The 23,682-nt window shown below is 37.9% G+C and overlaps 2 protein-coding genes across 2 annotated transcripts; both read left to right on the plus strand.

Moving 5' to 3' along the window:
• Nucleotides 1-2,588: 2,588 nt before the first annotated feature.
• Nucleotides 2,589-5,542, plus strand: LOC136223969 (protein CTR9 homolog). Its single transcript, XM_066012153.1, has 3 exons — nt 2,589-2,703; nt 3,885-4,437; nt 5,253-5,542. Exons 2-3 carry the CDS (start codon nt 4,180-4,182, stop codon nt 5,274-5,276), a joined length of 282 nt encoding a protein of 93 aa, XP_065868225.1. The 5' UTR covers nt 2,589-2,703; nt 3,885-4,179; the 3' UTR covers nt 5,277-5,542.
• A 12,988-nt stretch (nt 5,543-18,530) lies between these two features.
• On the plus strand, nt 18,531-20,469 carry LOC136222568 (tryptophan--tRNA ligase, cytoplasmic-like). The gene is made up of 4 exons (XM_066010326.1): nt 18,531-18,893; nt 19,000-19,185; nt 20,170-20,221; nt 20,356-20,469. The coding sequence occupies exons 1-4, from the start codon at nt 18,553-18,555 to the stop codon at nt 20,467-20,469; spliced, it is 693 nt and encodes a 230-aa protein (XP_065866398.1). The 5' UTR covers nt 18,531-18,552.
• Nucleotides 20,470-23,682: the final 3,213 nt, after the last annotated feature.

Genomic DNA, 23,682 nt, shown 5'->3' on the forward strand with positions numbered 1-23,682 from the left:
TTTTATAGTTTGATTATTTATTTCTAGTTAAAGATATAGTACTGGTATGATTTTGTTAAAACATGATTTAGTAGTGATGTAAGGACAAAATTATCAACAAAATAAATTTAAAAAAAAAATCGTTCACATAAATAATTTGGATGAAATGTTTTTTTCATTCTCTTTAAACTCATGAGGACACTTGTAGATCCCAATATGCATCAAATTTTGTGAAAATGAAATAAAGGAAGTAATTTATTATCTGAGATGTTAAGCTCGACAACACTGGTATCCGAACAATCGACATGAGCTTACAATACGTAACGTAACATAATTCGTTAACTTATAGTACGTTTCTTAGCTCGAATAAAAAACAATATTAGATAGAATGCTTCTTGTATAGTTGTACTTCTTTGGTTAGTGTGAAATTTTATGGAATTATACAACATGTAAAGTTGCTTCAAACACAAGTACGATCTTGTCCAAGTCAGTCTTTTTTATGAGATTTTCAAATCGTATTGGACTTTTATCAAAATAAGTCATTGTGATTCAAATGGAATTCTTGTGAGATGTTAAACTCGACAACAATGGGATCCGAACAATCGACATGAGCTTAAAATAAGTAACGTAACGTAACGTAATTCGTTAAGTTACAACACATGTTTAGCTCGAATCAAATAATGTTAGATAGAATGCTTTTTGTATCAATGTTGAGTTGCTTTAAATATAAGTATAGATTTTCAAATCGTATTGTAATTTATTTTCGAATAAATACTTTGAACTTTTATCAAAATAAGTCATTGTGATTCAAACGAAATTCTTGTGAGATGTTAAGCTCGATAACAGTGGGATCCGAACAGTCGATATGAGTTTACAATACGTAATGTAACGTAATTCGCTAACTTACCGTGACGTTTCTTAGCTCGAATCAAACAATTTTAGATAAAATGCTTCATGTATCAATGTTGAGTTGCTTCAAACACAAGTAAGGTCTTGTCCAAGTTAGTATTTTTTATTAGATTCTCAAATCATGTTGTAATTTATTCTCGAATAAATACATTGGACATTTTAGAGCGAAATAGGTCATTGTGATTGAAACAGAATTCTTGTGAGACGTTAAGCTCGACAACAGTGGGATCCGAACAATCGGCATGAGTTTGATTATTTATTTTCAGTTAAAAATAGAGTATTAGTATGCTTTTGTTAAAACGTGATTTAGTAGTGATATAAGGACAAAATTATCAACAAAATATTTTTTTTAAAAAAAGAAATCATATTTGGATGAAATACTTATTTTCATTTCCTTTAAAAGCATTAGGACACTTGTAGATCCCAATATGCATCAAATTTTGTGAAAAGGGAATAAAGGAACTCATTTATTAGCTACAATAAACGCATGTGTTGACAAAAAAAAGGGAGGAAGGAAGATGAAATTCGGATTGGGGTAGAGCAATTCGCATTCTATGTGTGGAAGGGAGGGGTTCGTTACGTAGATAATAGTATTTTCAATTGAAACGAGCAACAAAAAGATGGTTGTAGTTAAATGGTTAGGTATGATGTGCACTGAGTAACCAAGACCAGGTTCGATCCTGGATTTTTTGAGCAAAATAAGTCATTGTGATTGAAACGGAATTCTTGTGAGACGTTAAGCTCGACAACGGTTGGATCCGAACAATCGGTATGAGCTTACAATACGTAACGTAACATAATTCGTTAACTTACCGTGACGTTTCTTAGCTCGAATCAAACAATTTTAGATAGAATGCTTCCTGTGTCAATGTTGAGTTGCTTCAAACACAAGTAAGGTCTTGTCCAAGTCAGTCTTTTTTATTAGATTCTCAAATCGTATTGTAATTTATTCTCGAATAAATACATTGGACATTTTAAAGCGAAATAAGTCATTGTGATTAAAACAGAATTCTTGTGAGACGTTAAGCTCGACAACAGTGAGATTCGAACAATCGACATGAGTTTGATTATTTATTTGAAATAAAACCTTATATTTTTATAGTTTGATTATTTATTTTCAGTTAAAATAGAGTATTAGTATGCTTTTGTTAAAACGGGATTTAGTAGTGATCTAAGGACAAAATTATCAATAAAATGATTTTTTTAAAAAAAGAAGAAATTATTCAAATAAGTGATTTGGATGAAATACTTATTTTCATTTCCTTTAAAAGCATTAGGACACTTGTAGATCCCAATATCACTACAAAAAAAAGAGAGTTTTGGGTACAAATAGTTAGGGACAATTAAATTCGATTGTCCTTAAATATGATTGTTAAATTAGTAATAGGGACAAATATTCATATAGTGCCTAATACTCTTAAACATTAGAATAGGGGACAAATTTATATTGATGAGTATTTATATAAAATAAATTAATTTTCAATAATAAAATAAGGGACAAACAAACTCTCTTTGTTTATTTTCCATTTCTCACTTTTGTGCTTTTCTCTCTGTGAAACGCTCAGCCCTTCTCTTTCCAATTTGCCAAATTGATTTGAAAATTTTCCAAACCCTCAACCCTCAGCTCTTCTCTTCGTAAATGGATTTGAAATCCTCCACTTTTTATTTGTTGTTGCTAAAGTTTCTACCTTAATGTTCTAATCGTCTCTCAATCGGTTGAAGATCGCATGTCGTTATCCTCTCCTCGTCGTTCACCATTGTTCCTCCACGACTCTCATTGATTGTCTCGCTCACGCCCTTTCTCCTTCACCATTGGTATATCTACTCTCTCATTCTCATTCTCTATAACTGTATATATCTATCTAGTTTCGAGTCTTAAAATTAGGTCAATTTGTTTTCGGTAAAATTTAATTAGACTCTTCCTGTTTGTTTTATTTGCAATTTCACTGTTCTGTTGACCCTTACCCCCAATGCAATGTATTTTTATTTGTGAATTTTATATGTTATGGGTATTTGAAAAGAGAGTATTGTCAGGAATTGCTGCCAAATGGGTCCAATTCTCCAGTGTTAATTCTCCAGTTTTATCAAGCTCTGTTTCAAAAGTTAGTAGTCTGGTGAGGCCTGATATGGATACTGCAGGGATGGTAAAATTTCTTTTCATTCCATAAAGCATAGTTGAATCTTCAGATTTCATTCCACAAAAGCCCAACTATTATTTTTGTATAACTAAGAAGCTAAGAAGGAACAAATAGTGCTTTAAAATTATTGCTCTATATGTTCAATGAAGCAAACTCTGGTAACCTTAGAAAACTCCATGGTAATGTAGGTTAAGGATGATTTTCATGAAAATTTTCATGTTAATTAAAGATTCAAGCCATTTGTGTCAAGTCTGATGCATTTGTTTCTTATAGCATGAGAAGTTCTAATAGCAAATTCTAGAATTTAAAGCATGTTGTTTTCTGCCTTATTTTTGTATGCCAAATTCCAAAAGTTGTATGCTTTACACTTACACACCATGACACATAATGTTTTCGGGTGTTCAAAGCTGCGACTAGATGCTGAATTAACTTCTTAAGCATGGACTAATTAAAATATATCCCAACCAATATACAATGTCCATCATCTGTACAAATCAAGTTTGACATTATATTAGCACATTTTTAATTGTCTCTCAAGTTCTGTGTTTCCATTATGTTGGCAGGGTCTGATTGAGCTTCTTATCAAACTTTCTTCTGCTTCAATTGTGGTTTCAGCACTCTTCACGAGCTTAATATACCTTAAACAATTGATAGACCAAGTTTGTTTTTAAATTTCTGGATTTTTTCTTTAAAAAAAGGATTTTACCTTTTCGCAATTCTTATCTTTTTTTCACAGCCATGGATTTTAAAGAACAGAGGAAATTCCAGCTCCGCAACTATTAACTTTCTTTGAAACCATTTGTATTGGTCAGCGTTGTTTTACATTAGTTGCTGATAACATCAACATTTTAATTGCAGAAAAATTAGAGAGGAGAAAGCAAGAGGATGAACTAAAAAGGTGCAACAACTAGAAGAGAACTTTGAGCATGTGTAGTTAAAAACTTGCTCTGTTTCATATGCCTGCACCTTCACATGAAATTAGAGTATCTGTTGAATGTTCAAAGGTACTTCCAAGGTCTTAATAAGATACTTTATCTGAAATAAGCACATGGTTAATATCAGTTTCTCATTTGCCTAATTTTGGTATTGCTTTCGGGAGCAATGGAAGAGCAGTATAGCCGGTTCTAAGTGGAAGACAGGTCGAAGATAGAAGATGATGAGGGTGGTCACATTGATAAGAGGACGAGAAAATGGAAAGAACGGAAATAAGGATAAGAGCTCAAAGTCACACTATGAGATGGAAGAAGCAGAAATAAACATGATGGGTGATCATAAAGAAGTAGAAGATGAAGATGGCAATGAAAGTTACAGGGAGCATAAAAATCAGATGGATCGTGATGACGATGAGGAAGAAAATGCTCAGAATCTGCGAGAAGCTGGTCTTGAAGATTATGATGCAGAGGATGAAGCTGTAAGAATTTACTTTTCCTTATGTTTCAGTCTCTAAGAAAGAATATCTTCATTTTAATTATTTCCAATAAATATTTTGATCGTAAGCTTTCATTTTATTAAAATAACTAAATAGGACTTTAATGGGTTATGCTTTAAAGTCGATCATTATTTGGTGCTGCTAAATTCGTTATTGCACATGCCATAGTTGTTCTTCTATCGCTTGTGCCTTGTGTAATATTTGTGTTGTTACGTAGTTAAATAGGCCATGTTGGACAGTTGTTGCTAGTCCCAATATATGATGGATGCTCGTTTGGGAGAACTTCGTACACTCATGATGCTGAAGGCTTTGAACATGTTTAATTTATGTCTTATACAATAAAGTAAGATGATATGTTCTCTCATACTTGGTGCTATATATTAAGCTAAATTATACATTGTCTTGATGCTAGAATTAGAATATTTATAGCTTGAATTTTAGAGTGATATGTAGTATTCTAGGGTGATAATTGGGTTTAAGTTATGGAAAACCTTATCCCTGCTAATACTAAGCTAAAATTGGCTCGTGGCTTTATACTTCTATAATTTATGTTTTTTACTTATAAGAAAATTGATTTAGGGAAGTCCCCATAAATTGATGGATTTACTTTTATGAATTTAAATAGTTAATGAATAGTCAATTGTAGATTATTGGTGAACAAGTGTTAATGTTATAACATTATAATATCTGTATGATCAGACAGAGCAGAAATGTATTTGTATGATAAAGATACTATACTTTCTTTATATTGTTACGTTGTGAAAATATAATGATATATTTATGGACTTCTTTTGCAGATGGAACACCTTACACTATTTTAATCATTGTAGATTAACAAAGAGGTGAGCAGAATGAAACTCTTTAATGCTCAAGAGGCGTTTGAATATTGTTTTATTGATCATAGAAATTATTGTAGGGCATATTTGTACTATAATGTTGTTTGGAAAGAACAAGCTCAATGGATATGTACTATTCCGTTTTTTAATCATTTTCTGTTGAATATTACCGTTAAATAATAAATTATTGTGTTCATAATCAGCTTAACCTTGTGATTTTTTTTATGTCTATATATGAGTGTTTGGTGTGTTGTTGAAAATGAACTAGTAAATTGCTAGTTTAAAATGGATAATTTATTTGTTTTGCTTAATAATTACCATATTATTTTTTGGGGATGATTGTTGTATCTTATTGTAGGGATGAAATTTTTATCAGTATTATATGGGGACGACATACCGTCCTTAGGAATGGGGACGATAGTCGTCCTTAGAAACGGGGATGAAATGTCGTCCCTAAGAATAGGGACGATAGTCGTCCTTATAAACGGGGATGAAATGTCGTCCCTAAGAATAGGGATGAAATGTCGTCCCTAGGAACGAGGACGACAGTCGTCCCTATCAATTGGGACGACAGTCGTCCTTAAGAGCGGGGACGACAATCGTCCCTCTAAATGGGGACAAAATTTTATGTTTTTGGGGACGAATTTTTCCGTCCCTGAAAGTGTTATTTTTTGTAGTGTATGTATCAAATTTTGTGAAAAAGGAATAAATGAACTCATTTATTAGCTGCAATAAATGTAGGTGTTGACAAAAAAAAAGGAGTGAGGAAGATGAAATTTGGATTGGGGTAGAGCAATCCGCACTCTATGTGTGGAAGGGAGGGTTTTGGTACGTCGTTAATAGCTTTTTCGATTGATAAGAGCAACAGAAGATGCTTGTAGCTAAATGGTTAGGTATGATGTGCACATTGTTACCAGGACCAGGTTCTGAAACTAAAATTTCAGAAAACAGTCGAGTGAAGGAGTTAGAATAAATTATTGAAAATAGGATGACATAATAATTGTTTGATGGTTGAAAAACCAAAAGCTTGATTCTGTTTCATGGAGGGTGTTTTAAGGACGATTAAGAAGGCTATAAGGGGTCGTTTTTTACGAAATAAAAATTGAGAATTCGAGAATTGATATCAATAAAGAGATTAAAATTAATTTGGGCTAAAATGATCAGCTAATGCACTTGAAATAAAATTTGGAAAACGGCACACCAGAAAAGTTGTTTGATGAATTTTTCAATAATGAAAAACTCAAAAGCTTGTTTCTGGGTCTTTTTAATTGATTGAGATCAATAAAAAGTTTCTAAACATGATTTAGAATAGGTGTTTAAACTAAGAATAACTCAAAAATGGGGTTTCGGTGATCTCGGTTTCACAAAAAATGCTTAAAGCTTGGAGAAAGATGACAATGGTGAAATTTGATTTAGATTAAGAGAGCTCGAATCGAGAATTGGGTAATGATCTAAATGACTTAACTAAGAGATCGCAAAAAACGATTTGAGAATTGATTGAGTAAACTAAGAGAATTTTGGATCTGAAGTTTCTGAAAATTGAAAGCTTTTCTGAGAAACTGGAGATTGAAGAACTAATTCTGAAAATTAAGACTTTATTTAGACTAATTAGATGCTAAAAAACGATTTCTAAGAACCTAAGGATTGATAAAATGGCCGATTTTGGCAAGGAATTTGAGAGACAAATTGAGTTTTTCTGTGTTTGATTGATTTTTGAGTGGGTCTTGGAATGAAGGATTTGAGCTTAATTTATAGTTTTTTGAGCAACAAATTCCATATTAGTGGCCCTTAAATTTCTCATCCATGACTCTCATTACTTTCTCATAAGTTAAAGAAAGAACGTGGGTGAGTTAGGAGCTAGAAAAATGGAGTTTAAGGTCATGAAACACGTTCCTAGAATGTGTAGACAAATTCAAACCCGTTTTTCTGCACTGGTGCTCTTTGAAAAATTCTATCTGCTTTGTTACAGCTCCGTTTTTGACATTCTAGAAAGCTAACATTCCGAACTTTTTGAAAAAAATATTGGCCGCCCGATATCTCACACTTTCGGGGTCCGTTTTTGTCATTGAAGTTACTGGACGAATTGCTGAAAAAAATGGTACAAATATGCCCCTATTTTTATTATTTCTTTTTCTTTTCTTTTTATAATTATTTTTTGATATTATTTTCTTTCTTTTTATCACATTTTTATTTTGTTGAGAGATAAATTTAATTAAATAAAAATAACTATAGAGTAAAATTATAACCTATGCTAAAAATATAAAAATTTAATTACCCCAACAGATTACAAATTTAAAAAAACTAGACAAAATGATCAAAGGGTTAATATTAGGGATGGCAACGGGTACCCTACCCGCTATTGCACCACATCCAGCAAGGAGGGCCAGTTTCGTTGACTGGCATTGACAAAGTGTCGAAGGTACTCTTCCAGCATGCTGTTAAATCGCTCTGTTTGACCATCAGTCTGAGGGTGATAACTAGTGGACATGTCGAGGCTCGACCCCAAGAGTCCGAATAATTCAGCCCAAAAAGTTCCCACAAACCGACCATCTCTATCGCTGATAATACTCCTTGGGATTCCCCAGTATTTGACTACATGCTTGAAGAAAGCCTGTGCCGTCACTTCCGCAGTTGAGTATTTTGGCATCGGAATGAAAGTTCCATATTTGGAAAACCTGTCAACCACCACCAAGATGGAGTCAAAGTCGCCCACTCGAGGGAGGCTGGATATGAAATCGAGGGAGACACTTTCCCATGGTCGACCTGGTACTGGTAGTGGCTGTAGCAGCCCTGCAGGTTTCTTTCTTTCAGCCTTATCTTGTTGGCAGATTAGACAAGTTTTTGTATATTTTCTCACATCATCTTCCATCCTTGGCCAGTAATAGTTTCGCTGGAGGAGAGCTAGCATGCGGTGCCACCCTGGATGGCCTGCCCATAGTGTGTCGTGGCATTCCTTCATCAGTGTCTTCCTCAGATTAGCCGCGGTTGGTACATACACTCTGTCTTTGACTGTTATCAACAAGTCATCGCTCATCCAGAACTGTCTGGTTTTCCCTTGCTTTGCTAGGTTGATGATAGCAGTTGCCTGAGGGTCTTTCTGTAGGTTTTCTCGGATCTGCTGTCGTAGTGGGGATGATAGGTGACTGCTGGATAGAGAGGCTATTCTTGTCATCTCTGCTAATTCTGACTTCCGACTTAATGCATCCGCCACTTGGTTAATTTTCCCTGAGTGATACTCCAGTACAAAGTCAAATTCCGCTAGCAAGCTTTGCCATCGAGCCTGTTTGGATGTCAATCCCTGTTGAGTCAGGAAATGACTAACCGCTGTGTTGTCTGTCTTCACTATGAACCTGGATCCCAACAAATAGTGGCGCCATACTCGCAGGCAATGCACGACTGCCAGTAGCTCTTTCTCATGTGTGGAATATCGTCGTTCTGCACTGTTGAGCTTCCTACTTTCAAAAGCTATCGCTCGGCCCTCTTGCATTATGACTCCTCCTAAGGCAAAATCTGATGCGTCAGTGTGAACTTCGAATGGTTTGTTCATATCCGGGATGGCTAACACAGGGTCTGCAATGACAGCTTGTTTTAAGTTTTCGAAGGATTTTTGACACTGATCTGTCCACTCCCACTTGTTGTCTTTCTTCAGCAGATCAGTAAGGTCGATAACTCTCTCTGAGTAACTTCTGATGAACTTCCGGTAATAGTTAGCCAACCCCAAGAAGGATCTCAATTCTGTTGTATTCATAGGGGTTTTCCAGTCAACTATAGCCCGTACTTTACCCTTGTCCATGCGTATCCTCCCTTCCTCAATAACGTGGCCAAGGAATTTGATGCTCGTCTGACCAAATGCACATTTGGATAACTTGAGGAAAAGTTGATTCTCCCGTAGTTTCTAAAAAACTAGACGCAAGTGCTCCTGATGCTCCTTGAGGGTGGAACTGTATATGACGATGTCATCTAGGTAGACCACCACAAATTTGTCAAGATAGTCCCTGAATACCTGGTTCATTAAAGTACAAAAAGTTGCCGGAGCGTTTGTTAGTCCAAAAGGCATAACAAGATACTCGAAGGATCCATACCGAGTTACACAAGCAGTTTTTGGTACATCCTCATCCCTTACTCTGACTTGGTAATACCCGGAGCGTAGATCGAGCTTAGTGAAGTATTTGGCTCCACTGAGTTGATCAAACAAGTCTGAAATTACAGGAATTGGGTATTTGTTGGGCACAGTAATCTTATTGAGTGCTCGGTAATCAACACACAACCGCAGACTTCCATCTGCTTTCTTCTGGAACAGTACTGGGGCGCCATATGGGGCCTTCGATGGCCGGATGAAACCTGCCTCCAGCAATTCATCTAACTGTTTCCTCAATTCTGCCAACTCAGGGGGAGCCATTCGATATGGTGCTTTTGCTGGGGCCTTCGTACCTGGCAGTAGATCAATAGCATGATCAACATCTCGTTGCGGAGGTAATGTTTGTGGCAACGTCTCTGGCATAACATCTTGGAACTCCCTCATCACTCCTTCCAGTATTCGTGGGACGATGACACTACCTTCTAAGTCGACACCTTTAGGGACAATCACATATGTCTGCTCCCCCCTCTTTATACCCTTCTTGAACTGTATCGCAGAGATGTACTTCTTCTCTCGAATTGAGCTCATCGTTACAGGTATGATGCACGGGTCCTGGTTCATAAACAGAAGGCACCTTGCTGATGCCATGGGTACTGCAAAACTCTGTTTCAGAAAATCCAGCCCTAACACAACATCGAAGTCATCCATACGTGCTACTGTGAACCCTATCGTGCCGGTCCAGGGACCCAATTTGCAGGGTACATGTTGGGCCGTTCCACTAATCAACTGAGCAGCTGAGTTCACGGCCTTCATCATTCCTGTCCCCTTTATCACGTGGAGTCCTAAGCGGGAGGCTTCGGTGTCTGTTATGAAGTTATCAGTTGCTCCAGTGTCAATTAAGGCTCTCGTGTTCTTGCCATTTACTACTATCTCAACATACATGAGTCCCTTCTCCGAACCGTCTCCTGTCTCCTTTATTTGTGTTGCCAGAGCTCCCATGAATCGAAGCGATCCCATTACTGAGGGCTCTGAAGGTTCGCGTTCCCTTTCCCTTATGACACTCCCTTCTTCTCGTGTTGCGAGCAGTGAGGCCAGAGATGATCTCTTTGGGCAATCCGCGGCCTTGTGTGATCCTGTGCAAAGGAAGCATGACAACGGTTTCGGTGTGTATGACTGGTTCCTTTGCGAAAGGCTACCTTGAGTTTGTGTGTAGGGACTTGCCGTCCTTGGTGGAAGGCTTCTTCTTTCTGAGTAGTTCCCTAGGTAGGGTCGACGCTCAAAGTTGTTGGCGTTCCACGGCCGCCTTTCACTTCCGGATGAGCAATAGTTTCGGTCACCTCCCCCATTCCATGGTCTGCTCCATTTGTTAGTCCTGGGGTTTGAGTCTGCTCCAGAAGGGAATTTCCTCTTCGTGTTACTATTAAAATCCTCTATGCTTTCAGCTGCCGCGATTGCTGAGGAATGATCTGTGGCTCCCCTTCTCATCACCTCACTGTGAAACCAAGGGTTCAATCCTTTCATAAAGCTAAAGAATTTTTCTTCCTTTTGCATCTCTGGAATTTCTAGAGTAAGGACTTGCCAACTTCGAACATAGTCTCGGATGTTACCAGTTTGTCGGAGTTCGCTTAGCCTATTTCGGGCTGAGAACTGTACATTTACGGGGGAGAATTGAGATTTTAATTCCCTTTTGAAGTCTTCCCACGTGTTTACTGACCCTGAACTAGTCTGATGTCTCCACCACAGTTTGGCATCCCCCTCCAAGTACATCGGTACAATTGCTAGTCGTTCCGAATCTAGGCTTGTCTTTGTAGCCGCAAAATAACTTTCCACGTCGAACAAGAAGTTATCAACTTCCTTGGAGTCCCGAATTCCTACAAAAGGTTTCGGTTCTCTAATTTTGATTTTCGCGGCCCCTTGATGACTTCCCCCATTTAGGGAGAGAGATTCCACCTTCCCCCGCAGTTCATTCAACTCCTGCCTGAGGGTATCAAATCCATCCCCTGTTTGATCGCGAGTTTTCTCCACTACCTCGAACAACTTTCTCTGATCTACTTCGACATGGCCCACGGCCACTCTAAGCGAATTTATTTCTTCTTCACCTGCAAAATGAGCATTCTCATTAATTATGTTTCTCCCTATTCCTCGAGTCACACCACTCTCTGGTGGTTGACCGGTATGGGGATTGTTTTTCGCTATTAGTTCTCGAATAGCTTTGGCATTCGTCATCACGAATTCAAAAATTTCTGTTTGGGCTATCATCGCCCTAAAGATATCAGCATGAGCCACAATGGCTTTAAACAATTCAACATTAGCCCCCGTGGCCTCGGCTCCCGCCGGATTTTCATTAGCCCTCAAGGCCTCGGCCCCTGCCGGATTTATGATAGCCCTCCAAGCCTCGGCCCCTGCCGGATGTATATTAGCCATCAAGGCCTCGGTCTCTGTCGGATGTATATTAGCCCTCACGGCCTCGGCCCCTGCCGGATGTAAGCTAGCCCTCAAGGCTTCGGCCTCTGCCGTATGTATATTAGCCCTCAAGGCCTCGGCCCCTGCCGGATTTTTATTTTCATCTCCGCATTGGAGTTTCGACATTGCCTCCTCAAGGCTATCAATACGTAGAGAAAGTTCTTCAGTATTGGCCCCCTGGCCTACTCCATTTTCATCTTGGAGTCTTATGATGGCTTCTTCAATACGCTCGATCTGCCTGCAGTTTTCTACCACTGCTATAGAAAGATTGTCAAGATCGAGATCCTCAATTCGCTTTTCTATGGCATCCATGCGTTTAGCATTTGCAATTGTCATGGTTCCTCCCAGTATCGTTACACCAAGCTCTGATACCAAATGTCATGGGGCCTATCGTCGGGGCCCGTACGGCGCTTACTTGTCTCCCCCGAAGTAAGCCAGCCAAGGGAACTAGATCACTCTAGCTGCAAAGATCACACGCAAGGGTTAGATAGGAACCACATATAGTGAATATAATAGCATACATACGATACCAACATAAGGGCAACCATCTCAATCATGCACACATATGGATAACATATAGAACACTCAAGAATGAACAATACGCAGATGATGTTATTCATAGATAAGCAACAGTGTTACACCACGGGTCCCATCTCGTAGTAGTAGGGGGGCAACTACTAGAGATGGTAGACTACCAACAACCGAGTGACTGTCCAGTATGACAGGTCACTCCTCCCTATAGTGTTTCTTATGCCAACTCGAGTCCTACCGCCAATGGCTATTACAAGGCTCCCCACAACACCATAGAGTAAGTCTCTCCCCATTGTTACATATTTTGATTACAAAGATAATCCCCCCCTTACACCCGGCACTACCCAACCCTAATGGGACTATCCGTACCCTGTGTAAAAGGGTATGGGACGGGTAAGGGATCAAAATCGTTACCCGTTAGGGTAATGGGACGGGTATGGGAAGACCCCCTAGGGTACCCGGTACCCGTTACCCGTCATAATTTTTTATATATTAAAAAATATTATTGTGTTTTAGATATAAGATGTGAGATTTAAACACCAATCTTTTGTTCTTCGACCATTAAGTGATAACACTAAGCTATTTTATTTTTATTGATTAAGATTCAATTTGTTCAATTTTTAAATGAATGATTTATTAAATTTATACTTTGTTAAATTTGTAATATTTTTTATTTTATTTAGTGATTCTTAACGGGTAAGGGTACCCGTGGGTACCCGTGAATTAAATGGGATGGGTATGGAATGCAAAACATATATCCGTTAGGGTAATGGGAATGGTACGGGTAATTAAAAAATAAACGGATAAGGGTTTGGGATTGGCATTACCCGCGGGTACCCTACCCGTTGCCATCCCTAGTTAATATTGGCAAAAGTTAGGGATTTTATAATGTATTTTTTTTAAGAGAAATACTGACTTTATTGATTACTCAGAAATTGTATCCTGTTCTACTACATCAATAAACCATAACTGAATAGTAAAAAAAGAAATAAAAGCGTTAGCAGTGGAACGAGCTTAATGGTAAGCATCGGTTCGATTCGGTTACTAACCGAACCGAACTTTCAGTTAACCGAACCGAAGTTTGTGTTATTTTCATAACCGAACCGAACCGAATAAGATTGGTAACCGAATTTTATTTAACCGAAAAGTTTCGGTTCGGTTCGGTTACCGACCGAATAACCGAAAATTCATAATATTTAATTTTTGTATATTTTTATTTAATTGATTTTCAAATAATACACTTATATAAAAGTTACAATTGATGAAATTAAAGACTAATGAACCACAGTTCAAAAAAAAAAAAGACTAATGAACCAAAATTTATATATATAAAGATAAAAGTATATTTTTTAGGGGTTAGATTTTAGATTTTATAAGTTATTTATATATGTAAAAATAAAATTATATTTTTTTATATTTATATACCAAGTTCGGTTCGGTTATCGGTTATACTGATATATTTTTTCAGTAACCGAACCGATAACCAATTACCAAACTAAGCTAAAATTAAAACCGAACCGAACCAGAATGTTAAAATAACCGAACCAAACTAAAACTTTGGTTCGGTTACCGGTTATTTTGCTCACCCCTAAACGAGCTTGCCTAACAATTGTGTGAGCAACTCCGTTCGCTAAACGCGGAATGTGATGGACTAAAAAATAGTCATTTCTTGACATAATATCCTTGCAATCCTTTATAATCTCGCCTCTATCAGATAAATCGACACTATCTGACAGACATCCCGCTATCACCACTTGTGCGTCTGATTCGAACATTACCTTCAACAGGCCCAGCTCCTTTGCCCAAAACATTGCTCTCCTGATGCTTATTGCTTCATCAACCGCTGGATTGACTCTTCCTTGCTGTATACTGCTGCAACCTGCGACGAATAGTCCGAATTCGTCCCTGATTATCACACTTGTTTTGATCTGTCCAGCCTCCCCAAACAGCGCAGCGTCGGTGTTACATTTTAGAAATCCCGCTGGCGGTTTCTCCCATCTCCGGTTCGTCTGCTGTCGTGCCCCGGTTCCAGTAACGTTTCTTTTTTGATTTGCCATTTCCCAATCTGATTTCATCCTTAGAGATTCTTGTATGCATTTTTCTGCTGTCATATTTCCATTATTCCACAACTTTTTCATTTCTTTGCTTCCATATTGCATACATTACCCAAAAAATGCCTGCTAGCTCTTGCAAGCTCAGTGCCCTTCCTTGATTCAGCAACCAACTCGCCACATCTTCTTCAACAATCTCAGGTATTGGGCGCCCTACCACTCTCCAACACGCAGCTGCAAATGAATATTCAACAAAAATATGGGTTGTCGTTTCAGCTCCGCTTCCACAGAGCACGGATTCACTTGGAATATTTACATGTCTTCGCACCAGCTCTGCTCTCGTCGGCAAGAACCTTGACCCCAACTTCCAGATGAAGTGTTTTATCTTTGGCATTACCTGGACATCCCAAATTTTATCCCACCCTTCCACCAAATCTATGTTATTTTCATAGCTGTCAATTGCGCGATATCCTGATTTTGAAGTGTAGATACCATTTTTTATGAATTGCCATAGTAACGAGTCTTCGACCTGTCAGAACGGTACCACCACCTCCAGAATCTTATCAACCTCTTCCTCATAAAAACAGCCCTGCAATTTGTTTCTATCCCAATTCTTCGTTCCCTATTCAAACAGATCCGCTACCTTCATACTTTCCAAACCTGGAACACAGTACGGGTTTATCATGTAGTTTGTTAAATTTGGGACCCAAGGGTCCTTCTAAACACTTATGCACCTCCCATCTCCAACTCTCCATCTTAATCCCAACCGAAGTACCTCTAGTGACCCCCAAACGCTCCTCCAAACATAACTAGGATTAGTGCCCAATTTTGAGGATAGGAAAGAATCGTTTGCAAAATATTTGGCTTTGAACATTCTACTTGCTAACGTTTGTGGTGATTGAATCAACTTATCTTTGCTTTCCTAGCAATGCTAGATTAAACAGGCGTATATCTCTAAACCCCAGACCTCCTTGCTCTTTTGTTGCACACAGTCTAGTCCATTTAGCCTAGTGTATGCTGCGTTGTCCATCGTTTTTCGTTTCCCACCAGAACGAGTTCATCATCTTCTCCAGTTCCTCACAAATTCGCTTTGGTAGCAGAAAAGTGCTCATACAGAATGTAGGGAGAGCCCGTGCAACTGATTTTAGTAAAACTACTTTCCTTGTATTTGATAAGAACCGGAAGCCCCAACTACCAAACCTCTTTCTTAGTCTATCAATAAGAAACTTAAACAACTGATATTTTGACCTCCCAATTAGAGACGGTAGGCCAAGATATCTTCCTGTGTCCAGAGGAGATGAGACACCAAGGATATCAATAATGCTCTGCCGCACCCCCGGCTGAACATTTTTACTGAAAAAGATGCCGGATTTATTTAGATTTATTGCCTGACCCGAGGCAGCTTCATATTCAGACAGGATCTCCCCAATCTTAGTGACTTCTTCTGACCGCGCTCCAAAGAATAAAAAGTTGTCGTCTGCAAAAAAATAGGTGAGAGATAAAGGGTGCATTGGTGCAAATGCGACATCCTCTAATCAAATTCGCCGACTCAGCCTGTAAAATTAGCTTCGACAGGACTTCTGCACATAGTATAAATAGATAGGGGGACAATTGGTCCCCTTGTCTAAGGCCTCGTCCTGGATTGATTGGCCCTTCCAGCTTACCATTCACATAGACGTGATATGAAACTGTCTCAATACAGAGCCGAATCCAATTTATCCATTTCTCATGGAAACCCATTTTTTCCAGAATTGCTACCAAGAAATTCCAATCCACTCTGTCATAGGCCTTGCTAATATCAATTTTGAGGGCAACCTCCCCTCCTCTTCCTCTATTGTGTCTCTGCATATAGTGAATCGTTTCAAAGGCAATTTGCACATTGTCAATTATTGACCTTCCAGGGACAAAAGCAGATTGGCTCTCATGAATTATCCCAGGGAGGATCAATTTTAGCCTGTTTGCTAATACCTTTGCAATTATTTTGTATAGGACATTGCATAAAGAGATAGGCCTGAGCTCTTTCATAGTGCTTGGTGAGTTGCACTTAGGTATTAGCACAATGATAGTATCATTTAGATTGGCAGGAAATTCACCATTTTCTAACCAGCCTGAACATGCCTTAAAAATATCTTGACCTATAATATCCCAGAAATGTTGAAAAAATCCCAGACCCAACCCATCCGGTCCCGGGGATTTATCAAGATGCATAGAGAAAACAACAGATTTAAATTCCTCAATATGAAAGGGACTAACCAGATTTTCGTTCATCTCTGCTGAAATTGCCTGTTCAACAACGTTTATGGTCTGATTTTGCACCTCTCGTGATGGAGCAAATAAGGTGATAAAATAGGTCTTCACGTGTGCACCCAATTCATTCGGATCAGAAATCATCATCCCCGTATCATCCCGGAGGCCCTCAATCAGATTTTGCCTCTTCCTCGTGTTTACACATGCGTGATAAAACTTTGTATTCCGATCTCCATCTTTTAGCTAGAAGGCTTTCGCTCTTTGCTTCCAGTATACCGATTCTTGTTCCAAGACCTCCTACAGTTGTCTCTGTGCATTCCAAAATAGAGGGACCAAACCGTGTGTTAGGTAAAAAACTAGGAAACTAATAAATTATTTATCCAATAAAATATATATGATAGGTGGAATCCATTGAATAGTGACTATCCACCTGAGATGCTTTACAGGGTGTTTGTTAGAAGGGATATAGGAGGTGAGATAGGGATAAAAAACACGGGATAAGTTATCCCGTGTTTGTTTGGGAGATAGAAGAATGAGACGGATGAGAGATAAACTTCTTATCCCTCAAATCCTATACCCAGGAGGGGGGTGGTATAAGGAGGTGAGATAAGCTCCTGCGATTTTAATAGGATGGAAAAGTCCATCTTATCCCTCAAATTAATGTTATGTAGTTTAAATAAGGTTAAAATAGTAAAATGTATTATTTTATCCTCATCCCTATCTCACATACCAAACATTGAATAATAATTCTCGATTATCATATTTTTATCCTTATCCCAACCATTTATCCTTATCCCTATCACAACCTTTATCTCTATCCCTATTTCAATAGAATACCAAACCACCCGTTAAAGTTTTAGATAACAACTGTTGAGAACTTGGCACCACAAACATATTTATATTTAATTTAATGCAATTCTGACTGGGTAATAATTATAAAACTTCATAAATGTTAAGATTAAAATGATATTATTTTTAGGGAAAAGTACAAAAATAAACCTTGTGGTTTGGCCCATTTTCGAAGTGCACCCCTGTGGTTTAAAAGTTTGCAAGTCGGTGCCTTGAACTTAATTTCGTTAGCAAAGAGGGGTAAAATTGACTAACGGTATTAAAAGTCAAAGGGAAAATAGTTAATTTGGTCCTTATATTTAATAATTTTATAAATCAAGCATCCTTATTATCTAACTATCACAAACAAACCCCAAAATAAAAAATAAAAATTCAATTATACCATCTTCTCCATTACTTTTTAATTTTTTTCTTTCTCTCTCATCTTTTTTAATTTTTCTCTCTCTAAAATCAAGTTTCTCTCTCTAGAATCACAATTCAATAATTTCTTCCAAACTGTTCTTGGAATCAACAAACCAACAAGTGAACAGGGAACGAACATCAGAAACGCTAAATCTGGATTCCTAGTTCCAACACACGCAATAAAGTTTCCCCTCAACAACATAAGCAACCTCAGTTGCTCACTCCATCTACTTCAAAATCAGCACGAACCATTGACATTCCTAATGTGTTGAGCCCTGGAAACACATTCACATTCGCTGGAATTGATGACAGCCCCATTTCATCGAATTTTCCATGAGATTTCAGCCCTGAAAACACAAAGTTTTCTGCTGTAACTTCCGATGCATTCTTGCATGATGAATCTGATGAGTAGTTCCATTGACATTCCTAATGTGTTGAGCCCCATTTAATCAAAAGTTGAGATTAAAATGATATTATTTTTATACGATGAGACTAAATTATGACTTCCCAAAACGTTTGAGGCTATTTGGATATTATCCAAACACTAAAGCAAACCCTGACCTGAAATGCAAAAACGACTACATTTCGCATCATTCATGTCTTCTCACTGATATTGAATAAGCCTCTCTTTCTGCAAGTTATGGGAGAAGAAGAGCAAGAGCAAGAGCAAGAGCAAGAGCTAGAGCAGGTCGTGAATCCATGGGAGGTGTCGGCCAAGGACGGCGGAAAGATAGATTACGACAAGCTCATCGACAAATTCGGATGCCAGAGGCTGGATGAGCCCTTGATCGACCGTGTCCACCGCCTCACCGGCCGGCCTCCTCACGTCTTTGTACGCCGCGGCGTCTTCTTTGCCCATAGGGACTTCAATGAAATATTGGATGCTTATGAGAAAGGGAAGAAGTTCTATCTATACACTGGCAGAGGACCTTCCTCTGAATCTTTGCATTTGGGCCATCTTATCCCCTTTTTGTTCACCAAGTAAATTATCAAGCACTGAATCAGCTAATTCTGTAATTGTTAAAGTTTTTGTACCTGTAATTCATTGAAATGCTGAAATCAAGTTCTGTGAGCTCTCCGATTGCAGATATTTGCAGGAGGTATTTAAGGTTCCGCTTGTTATACAGCTCACTGATGATGAGAAGTGTATGTGGAAGGATCTCTCTGTGGAAGAGGCTAAAAGACTGGCCCGTGAAAATGCTAGAGATATTATTGCTTGTGGTTTTGACGTCACAAGAACTTTCATTTTCCAGGATTTTGAGTATGTTGGAGGGTAAGTAACTAGTTAGCATCAATATAAGAACCATATTCTTCCAATTATATATTGGATTTTACTTAATTAATAAAAGATGTATCTTTTTATGCATTTTACTTAGGTTATTGCTATTGGTAGATTGTGTTCAAGCTGTGTGTAATGCCAGAGTAATGATTTCAGTTTTGGGGGAATATATGGGTTGTAATTATGCTAAATTTACTTTGAAGGGTGTAAATATTGAGCTTGAATTTCGGGTCATTTATAGAATTTGTGATTCCAATGGATTATTAGAAGTGATGCTTCAAAAGCCTTCATATATGAACTATCATCTGCTTTTTTTGTTGAGCATATAATATAACAGTTCTGGTTTAGGCATATTATACTGACAAAATTTTACATATTTGAATTCTGCTAGGATGATATTTTCCCTGCTATTCTTTTTCTGATGTTTAATTGCATGTTTACTAAATTACTTTTGCTTAGATTTTCTAGTGGGTAGTTGTAATTGAATGTCTCACTATATGTTGCTCACGTTTGCTTGTAAAGTTGCATTGACTTTTCAAAACTGTGTGCCTGTTCGATCAAAATATTTATGATTTGAAGTTTATGTCAACTACTTGTTGAGCTGGCATGCTGTTGCTTTCTCAAAATGTTGCACTTGCAATTTTGTTAGTTTCTTTATTTATGTAGCTGGTTTTAGCAATGTGTAGAATGTACTAATGGATGGCGATTTTGATCTAATGTCTGGCTTCTGTAAGTTCTTTTTGTGTGCTGACTTTACAATGGATGTTAAAGTTTATTTTATAATACTTCTATTGTTGTGCTTTTAATTGGATATTTAGTGAGGACTTTATTTCACAAATTTTACCATACTTGTATTATTATGCTGTCTATTGATTATCTGCAACATCATTCGTGCAGTGCCTCTTTTAGAAACCTCATTATGTGCCCTGTTCTATAGTTTTTTGGTAATATTAATTATATGTAAATTAATTTGTGTAGTTCCTTCTACAACAACATGATGAAGGTTCAAAAGTGTGTCACATATAATAAGGTGGTTATTTCCTTTACTTATCTTTACCACATTCATGGACACACATCAATAAGTTATCTTGAAAACTTTTGAATTCCTCTTCTTTCTGATTATTGTTTCCTTCAATCATCTTAGAGTTTTGCTGTAATGCACAGGTTGTAGGTATTTTTGGTTTTAGTGGTGAAGATCATATTGGCAAAGTGAGCTTTCCAGCTGTGCAGGTTAGTTTATTCTGCTCTGAACCGACGTTAATTAATGTCTGCACATAGTGTAACGTAGTTGTTGAAATGTTAGTTCATATGGTCAACTTTTTCTTTTCTCTTCTTTTTCCTTCCGATTTTTCTGTAAATGTTTGGTCCCTCATGGCCCATTGGATAGGAAGATACGTCGTCGATAAATATTCATTCTCTCTGGTCTTCCTTCAGGTAGATATACCGATCAAATATTTAAATTTTTTCCTGGATGATGATGTCAAGCTTGAGCACATAAAAAAGGTACGGTTCCTTTTTGGAGTTCAGCTTATTTTAATGAGAATAATTACTGTTCCTTCCTAATTTTGATATCCGTGTAATCTGTACGCTTATTGGTTATCTAACACTTATTGTTTATTTAGGAATATGCTGCAGGACGCATGTTAACAGGAGAGGTAAAGAAGCGCCTGGCTGAGGTCTTGACTGAAATAGTAGAAAGACATCGTTTGGCACGGTCTGCTGTAACTGATCAAGTAAGCTTCCTTCATGCCCTCATCAAATTAATGGTTACCCTGTCTGATTTGATTATTCTCTAATTTCAAATTAATGAGTATCGATGCTGCCAAGATAAGTCTGTTTTCTATTACATTCACTGTGACTGGAGCTAGACTTGTAAAAAGTGATGAGTGATGAAGATTCATGTTTTCTCCCTTTTCGTCGAGTCTAATATAAAATAACAATATTTTGATCTCTCGTCCATGTTGTTGTGCGGAATTTAACGAAAGATAAATAAAAGAACAAATAAACAATCGAAACACAGATTTACGTGGTTCACCAATGTTGTGTTGGTTAATCCACGGGCAGAAGGAGAATAGTATTTTATTAGAAGACAGAAGAACTGAATACAAATTAGGTTTACATAATAGAGTATTTATAGTACTCAAAATAACCTATGAATGTTATGACTATTTAATAATGTATTAAAGAGTCTTTGAATGCTCAAGTGAGAGTTACGCTACTTAATGCCTTCTTAATACTCTCTTTAATTGTGTTAAAGTTAAGAAGTTACGAAGAAGACTTTCATCATCCATTAATCTTCTCATTAATTGCATTAAAGCGAAACTCCCGTGTGTTATACCGATTCAAGGCATTATGACAAATCTCCACCTTAACTTGAATCCTCCTAGCAAACATAACAGATGCACCAATGACAGTGCTAGATGAATGGACTTCTCCCTCTGCCTCAGAGTTGCCCACGAGGCAACTAGTAATTTCTGATATTTAGCAAATCCAAACAGTGTTGAAACTTGCTCTGTGGAACAGACTTGGTAAACATGTCAGCAAGATTGTCAGCAGTGCCTGCCTTCTTCACCTTGATCCTCTTTTCGCTTCTCAGAAAATGATACCTCACATCTATATGCTTCATCCTCTCATGATGAACTTGATCCTTGGCTAAATAGATTGCACTCAAACTGTCACAATACACTATAGATACAATATAGCCTGATCATGATGTAGACCGAATCACTAACCAGTCCTTTAAGCCAAATCCCTTCCTTAGCAGGTTCAGTTAGTGCCACATACTCTACTTCTGTAGTAGACAAAGTCACTGTAGGCTGCAAAGTAGCTTTCCAACTGACAACTGAACCACCAAGAGTGAAAACATAACCAATCAGAGTCTGAAAAACTTGTCACCAAACACTTTGTATCACCTCCATAAATGAGACCAATATTAGATGTACCTTTTAGGTACCGAAAAATCCTCTTCACAGCTTGCCAATGCTCTTTGCCAGGTTCACCCATAAACCTGCTAACAACACTAACAGACTGTGCAAGACCAGGTCTAGTGCAGATCATTGCATACATCAAGCTTCCTACTGCACTAGCATAGGGAACTCGAGACATGTACTCCTTCTCTTCAGCACACTTAGGTGCAAAAGCAATAGACATACGTGCACTTGCAGCACTAGGAGTATCTATGGGTTTTGCGGTAGACATGCCAAATCTTGACAAAATCTTTTGAATATAGCCCTTCTGTGACAGAAAAAGCTTCATTTTGCTTCTGTCCCTGTAAATCTTTATTCCCATAATTTTTCGAGCTGCACCCAAATCCTTCATCTTGAACTCTGCGCTAAGAAGACCCTTCAACTTCTGAATGTCGTGCTTCTTCCTTGCAGCTATCAACATGCCATCTACATATATCACCAGATAAATAAAAGACTCATCTTCCAGTTTATTGTAATAGACACAACAATCATACGAGCTCCTGGTGTAGCTCAGCTACATCATGTAGCTGTCAAACCTCTTATACCACTGCATGGGAGACTGCTTAAGTCCATACAAGGACTTCTTCAACTTGCAAACGTAATTCTCCTTTCCAGGAACCTGGAAACCATCTGGTTGGGTCATGTATATCTCTTCCTCCAAATCTCCATGCAGAAAAGATGTCTTTACATCAAGTTGCTCAAGCTCCAAATCCTAATGTGTCACTGTAGCTAGCAACACTTTAATAGAGGTGTGCTTGACTATTGGTGAGAGTATCTCATTATAATCCACTCCCTCTCTCTGATTGAAACCTCTAGCAACAATTCTAGCTTTATACTTGACTCCCTCTTGCAGGTGATATCCCTTTCTTTATCTTGAGAACCCACTTGCAAGTAATAATCTTTCCCTAGAGGTGGTATGACTAAATCCCATGTCTGATTCTTATGAAGAGACTCCATCTCATCTCCCATAGCTGCAAGCCATTTCTCAACATCGATGCTTGAAACAGCTTCATGGTAAGTTGATGGTTCACAAGTATCCACCTCTTCAGCAACCTGTGGTGCATAACCCACCATGTCCTCAAACCCATACCTCTTAGGTGGCCCAACTCCAACCCTCCTTGGTCGATCTTGGGCTATGCTACGATGTGTAACTTCAAATGGTTGAGAAACTGATGTGTTTTTACAAGAAATCTCTAGCCAATCTTCCTGCAAAAGATCTTTTCTTAACATCAAGCATGCTGATACTAGATAAAAATATTAAGTTAACTCCAACAATTTATTTATCCTCAATCTTCCTTAATCTCTAGGAATTAGTCACTTCCACAGTCTCGATGGTGTAGATTCTGGTAGTTCAATTTCTGCTTCTGATTCTTGTTCCTTCAAACCACTCTCACTCTGCATGACCTGAAGCTCCACTTGTTTATCAATGCTACCAGTTTCTGTTGCAGTTGTAGGCTTCACCATGGGTCTAAGCATAGATTTTTCGTCAAAAACTATATTTTTGCTCAAAATGACCCTTTTCTCT

This window comes from Euphorbia lathyris, chromosome 3, assembly GCF_963576675.1.
Source record: "Euphorbia lathyris chromosome 3, ddEupLath1.1, whole genome shotgun sequence".
Classification (NCBI taxonomy): Eukaryota; Viridiplantae; Streptophyta; class Magnoliopsida; order Malpighiales; family Euphorbiaceae; genus Euphorbia; species Euphorbia lathyris.